Source organism: Cyprinodon tularosa, unplaced genomic scaffold (assembly GCF_016077235.1).
Source record: "Cyprinodon tularosa strain WSP-4 unplaced genomic scaffold, ASM1607723v1 ctg1304, whole genome shotgun sequence".
Classification (NCBI taxonomy): Eukaryota; Metazoa; Chordata; class Actinopteri; order Cyprinodontiformes; family Cyprinodontidae; genus Cyprinodon; species Cyprinodon tularosa.
Window position 1 is genome coordinate 76,640 of NW_024038120.1, and position 6,683 is coordinate 83,322.

Below are 6,683 nucleotides of genomic sequence, written 5' to 3' on the forward strand. Positions count from 1 at the left end.
GTAACCTATTTCAGCTGGTAATCTGAAAAACCATGCACCCAGCCTCAAAAAGTTCCATCCATCCATCCATCCATCCACCCATCCATCCATCCATCCATCCACCCATCCACCCACCCACCCATCCATCCACCCATCCACCCATCCATCCACCCATCCATCCATCCATCCATCCACCCATCCATCCATCCATCCATCCATCCATCCATCCACCCATCCACCCATCTTCTTCCACTTATCCGGGGTCAAAGTTTGCCCGGGCCGAATGTCCCTACCTCTTTGCTGTCCTGGAAACGTTTGGGTGTTGCCATACATTTCTGTCCTGGATTAAGCTGCTGTACAATAATCCCTGTGCTAAGATACTAACAAATCGGACATTTTCGGCTCCCTTCCAGCTGGATAGAGCTTCTAGACAGGGTTGTTCTCTTAGTCCATTACTCTTCGCCCTAGCCATAGAACTGCATGCATCTGTGCACATCCCGGGATACATGGCTACCATACCGAATGCACTAAGAACAAGATCTCTTTGTATGCAGATGACTCGTAATCGTACTCGTTGTCTCCCGCTTTATCCGGAACCGGGTCACAGGGGCAGCTGACTAAGCAGAGACTCCCAGACTTCCCTCTCCGCTGACACCTCCTCCAGCTCTGTCAGGGGAAGCCCTAGGCGTTCCCAGGCCAGCCGAGAGACATAGTCTCTCCAGCGTGTCCTGGGTCGTCCCCTGGGCCTCCTCCCAGTGGGACGTGCCTGGAACACCTCCCGAGGGAGGCGTCCAGGGGGCATCCGAAGAAGATGTCCGAGCCACCTCAACCGACTCCTCTCGATGTGGAGGAGAACCGGCTCTACACTGAGCCTCTCCCAAATGTCCGAGCTCCTCACTCTATCTCTAAGGGAGAGCCCAGCCACCCTGCGGAGGAAGCTCATTTCAGCAGCTTGTATCCGGGATCTCGTTCTTTCGGTCATGATCCAGATGTGACCATATATGAGGGTAGGAACGTAGACCGACCGGTGAATTGAGAGCTTTGCCTTTTCGCTCAGCTCTCTCTTCACCACGACAGACCGATGCAGCGTCCGCATTATTGCAGCAGCCGCACCGATCCGTCTATCGATCTCCCGCTCCATTCTTCCCTCACTCGTGAACAGGACCCCAAGATACTTGAACTCCTCCACTTGAGGCAAGGACTCTCCTCCAACCTGAAGGGGACAAGCCACCTTTTTCCGGTCGAGAACCATGGCCTCGGACTTGGAGGAGCTGATTCTCATCCCGGCCGCTTCACACTCGGCTGCGAACCGCCCCAGCGCACGCGTTAGGTCTTGGCAGGAGGGAGCCAGCAGAACTACGTCATCCGCAAAGAGCAGGGACGAGATCCGCTGGTCCTCAAACCAGACCCCCTCCGGTCCTTGGCTGCGCCTAGAAATCCTGTCCATAAAAGTTATGAACAGGACCGGTGACAGAGGGCAGCCCTGTCGGAGTCCAACATGCACCGGGAACAGGTCCGACTTAATGCTGGCAATGCGAACCAGACTCCTGCTCCGCTTGTACAGAGAACGGATGGCCCCTAATAAAGGGCCCCCGACTCCATACTCCTGGAGCACCCCCCACAGGGCAGCACGAGGGACACGGTCGAATGCCTTCTCCAAGTCCACAAAACACATGTGGACTGGTTGGGCAAACTCCCAAGAACCCTCTAGCACCCTGCAGAGGGTGTAGAGCAGGTCCACCGTTCCACGGCTAGGACAAAAACCACACTGCTCCTCCTGCGGCCGAGGTTCGTCAATCAGCCGGACTCTCCTCTCCAGCACCCTGGCATAGGCCTTTCCGGGGAGGCTGAAAATTGTGATTCCCCGATAGTTGGAACACACCCTCCGGTCCCCCTTCTTATGGAGGGGAACCACCATCCCAGTCTGCTAATCCAGGGGGACTGTTCCCAACCTCCACGTGATGCTGAATAGACGTGTCAACCATGACAGCCCAACAACATCCAGAGCTTTAAGATACTCAGGATGGATCTCGTCCACCCCCGAAGCCTCGGTGACTTCAGCCTGGGTGATGAACGAATCCAGCCCCAAGCACCCCGTCTCTTCTTCCCCCATGTAGATGACATATTGCTATATATCACAGAACCACCCGTAACCAACCCTTCAGTATTGGAGGTCTTTAGCTCGTGTTTTCTCTGGGTATTGGATTAATTGGGGTAAAAGTGAACTGTTACCAATACGTTTGGTAGATCAGGAGCGGCTCAAACAGCTTCCTCTGTGGGTAGTCCAGGACAGCTTAACTTACCTAGGAGTGACAATTACCAAGAACTAAAGCACCTTCTATAAGGCCAACTTTCCAGCCTTGCTAAGAAAACTGGAGCACAACGTTCAGCTTTGGAGAATGCTCCCAATTTCCCTTTTGGGAAGAGTCAATGTCATTAAAATGATCTTTCTCCCTCAGATACTTTACCTTTTTCAAAACCAACCTATATTTCTCACTAAACCTTTCTTTAAGAAAATAGACTCCATCATTCTTCCTTTTATATGGACCTACAAAGCACACAGAATTAGAAAAGAACACCTCTGTAAACATAAATTTGTTGGAGGGCTGGCACTACCCGACTTCAAGCATTACTGCTGGGCTGCACTCTATCGCACACTGGTTGGAGGATGACCCTTCACCTTTCAATGGGTTGGAGACGGAGCATGAAGATTGTTTACTGCATTCAATAAGAGCAGGTATATTAGCACATGTGACGATCTGCAGAACATTTTACAAGAATAACCGTATAATTCATGATACTATTAGGACATTGAAACAACTGAAAAAGCATTTCAATCTTGGTGTGCTGTCCTCTCTGCTGCCAATAGCCGACCCGACCTTCATCCCCTCCGCTTTGGATGGAGCATTCGATGTGTGGAGGGAATCTGGGACAAGAAGCTTTGGGGACTTTTACATTAAGGGCACATTTGCCTCTTTTTAACAACTCCAGGAGAAAATTGAATTACCAAAGAACCATTTCTTCAAATATCTTCAGATTAGGAACTATGTTAAAACATTTGTTAAAACATGTCTCCCTGACTTTGAAATGGTAACACCAAATGCTTTGGAGATCTCCATTAAAACAAATGCCCTAAAAGACAAATGGGAAACGGAACTTCAAACTCAAATACCTTAGTTTGTGTGGGAAGAATGCCTTGAACACATACATGACTGCTCCATTAACACCCGACACAGTTTGATACAATTTAAAATTCTACATAGGCTACATTACTCCAGACATTGTGCGAGAAATTTGAATGCGCAGAGGCTACCTTATCACACACACACTATGTCATGAACTGCAAAAATATTGGGGCGATATATTTAATTTCCTGTCCAGGATTCTGGAAGTCCGGATAATCCCAGATCCTGTTCTGATCATTCTGGGAATATCTGATGAGCTCTTAAAGTTTACTGCAGCACAACGGCGCCTCCTTTCATATGGTGTTATAACTGCCAAAAAACTGATCCTTTTACATTGGAAGGAAAAAGAAGTGGCCTCATTTAAGTGCTGGCTATCAGACCTGACCGACACCTTTCACCTGGAAAAAATATGATGCATTCCAAAAGAAAAACTGAGGGAGCCGTTGGTCTCTTCCCTTCAGTCAATAAACAACTAATGTGACCAAAGCGTAGCACTCCTGGGGGAGGGTGGGGGGTCCTGTAGCTCTTGTATTTGATACTTCATTTCTTTACAGCAGGATACTTTCTGGTTGTTTTTTATTTTCGGTACTATCATCATCATTGTGTTAATGTTATTGTTTATTACGGTATGTCTTTACTATCCTTATTTTTATAATAGATGTCAGAAGAAATGTTTCACAATAAATATGTTTGAAAATAAATGCTTTTCCTGCGTCTCGTGATAATATGCTGGTTTTAATGTTTTCACTGTCGGAATAATCTATTAGATTTATTAATCTGCGTTCACTGGTAGATGCAGGCCTTCCCTTAATGAAGCCACTTTGATCGGATGTTGCAGGAGTTTCACCAATAATTCTAAGGTCATCGTTAATCAGAGAAATGGGAATTCTACTGCAAATCCATCAGGGAGTTTTTATCTATTGCACACTGTTGGGTTTATTATTTATCCATCATGTGCATTTTTATTCTGTTAGCCAGATTAGACAGAGTAGAAGGCCTTCCTTCACATGGTGGATGTCACTGTGTGTACGGAGGCCATCTAACCAGGACAGCCTTCGTGTCTTTAGAAATACACAGGATATGAGCACATCTTGGAGCCGGACTGATAAAAGAGAGCTATGTGTAATCCTGGGCTAAAGAGGCAAGATGCATGAAGGTCAGGGCATGGATGGCGTCTCAGACAGCTGAGCAGTTTGTATCAGTTATGCTTTCCACATATCCAGCCTTAACCCTTTACAGGGCACTCAATGAAATGCTTTTTAAAATCCCAAATATTACCTTAGTAACATTTTTAAAAATATGTATATTTTGATGGTCAGGGTATTGACAACAAAATGTAACTTGCCATAAAATAAAATAAAATAAAAAAACAAAAGTTATTCCATAAGAGCTTTATGAAAAACACTAAGAGATAAAGAAACACATTTTTATTTTGTTAAAAAATAACCTTAGAAAATTAATTCTGACAGACACACCTACATTTTGTTACTTTTTTACGCTGCGTATTAACTTTTTGACATAACCTTTTAACTTTTCAATTAGAGTTTTGCCTTTTTTCTTAACTTGTTACCTTTTTTTCAACTGAAGTTACTGTAGGTGACATCATCCAAGGGCTCATCTAATTGGTCAAATGCCAAACTGACATGTGCAGCCACGTAGTAGTATCTTTGCTGAATGGCTGGATATGAATCTTTTTAGCTTCTAGACCTCAGTGACAGATAGGAAATACAAGCAACCAAAAGCAGCAGCTAGCCCTATAAAGGGTTAATAGAAGAGAATCAGAATCAAAGCCTTCAGAAATCTTTCATGAGGCCCAACTTGTTAAAACCAGGCATGATTCCAGCTAAGGAACAGATATTAGCAGCACATTTGTACTGCGTGACTGAACTGTTAAACCTACTGCTGTCTAAGACATGCAGTGGTCTCACAGATAAATAGACTTTATGTATTTTGCCTTGGTGTCTCTCAGAAAAAGGTTGTTAAGGAGACATGAAGACAATAAAGGCTCTTGAATGCTGATAAAACTGTTTTTTCACTATAAGAATCTAATGAAGAGATTTCCTGGTGCTCTGCAGCTAATTTCAGCAAACAGCCAGCAGGTGGCAGCATGGGGCCTCTTCAGAAAACTGCAGTAACTGTGGCAACAGCTGCCGTGGCAACTAGCATCTCTCTGCACTCTATTCTGTCATCCAGACATAGCTGGCTGTCAGTCAAACCCCCCCACGCCCCCCACCCCTTAAATCAGATTCTGGGACCCAACAGGAAACACGTTCATACATGCATCCATGTTTGGTTGATCTGAGGCTGGGAAGGAGCTGGCCGCCACCTGAGCTGTGAATCTATTACAGAATCTCCTTCCTCCACCAGAAGCATTAGTTTGAAGAGATGAGCTATGAATTATAGATGAGGCTTTGCTGGTTTTGCAGAGGATATAAAGAAACTTACTGAAGTGGAGAGTTTGTGCAGATCAGCCCAGGATTCAGCGTCTGTTTCCTGTTTCCAGTCGTAAACCATCATCTGCAGTGAAGTCAGAAAGATGCTTTTGTTAGGAGAGAGGTTTGACTTTAGGGTTTTAATAGGCCTGTTTAATGCTGCTGTTGTCCACAGCGCGCGCTGACTTCCTTCTTTGCTTCTAAATCCAACTATTTATTCAGCTGATTGTAATATTTAATTAAAAGAACAACAGATCTTCACAGCAGAATTAAAGGCATCAAATAAATGAAAATGTCCTTTTCTTAGAAAGCAGCTTTTTAACGTCAGGGGTCTCAAAAGAATATCCTCACTGTTGGTGGTGAGCCCCCTCTGACCATCAGCAGCTCCATTATCTGTTATTCTATTATTCTGGTTCTTTGGGACTCAAAAGAACCACAATGAGAACCCTGATCCAGAACCTGGAGACCCCAGAGGAACACTAAAGACCAGAACCACTGCTGAACCAAAACAACCAAAAAGAAATGTTAATAGAATAGACATCCATTATCTGTTCTAGGTTGTGTCCCTCTCTTCTTGTCCCTTTTCTTCTTGTTTTCCTCTCTATGTTTTGTACTCAGCTGACTTTTCATGCTGTCTCTAAAGGAATGAAAGATTTTTTCCAAGCACTAAGCTCACTTAGCTGATTGCTCCTTCCTGTGTTTCCAAAAAGGCCAAAGTAAATAACCCAGTCCTTCTTTTCACTGTAGACAAGCCATGATCTGCTTCTCTGTTCTCCATTTTTCATTTGGATGAAATAATAGCTGCATGAATCATGACAGCAGACAAGATAGAGGAGAGCAGGAGGCGGGGTTACCAATCTACTCGCTCTGGAGAGCAGAGTTCGCTGCTTTTAGATGTTGTCTCCAAAGTCTCCAGTAGCAGAAAAAAGTCTCTAGATTTGGCGCTAGGAGCTTTTTAGAAATCAAAGTGCTAGAGGGGTCTGAAAAGTGGCTAAATATAGCGACTAAAGCGCTAAGTTGGCAACACTGCTCTTTGCATGGTTTGTTTTCAAATGGTTTGCTGCTGTCTGTTTGGACCTTTCTGAAC

At 45.0% G+C, this 6,683-nt stretch overlaps 1 protein-coding gene across 1 annotated transcript in view; it reads right to left on the minus strand.

The window, feature by feature from the left end:
- LOC119778231 (proline-rich protein 12-like) overlaps nucleotides 1–5,986 on the minus strand; it is a 30,386-nt gene extending 24,400 nt beyond the window's left edge. The window contains exons 1-2 of the mRNA XM_038277383.1: nucleotides 5,948–5,986; nucleotides 5,610–5,681 (exon numbers count right to left, since the gene is read on the minus strand). Coding sequence (XP_038133311.1) covers nucleotides 5,610–5,681; nucleotides 5,948–5,986 — 111 coding nt within the window. The remainder of the gene's footprint in view (nucleotides 1–5,609; nucleotides 5,682–5,947) is intronic.
- Between the last annotated feature and the right edge of the window lie 697 nt (nucleotides 5,987–6,683).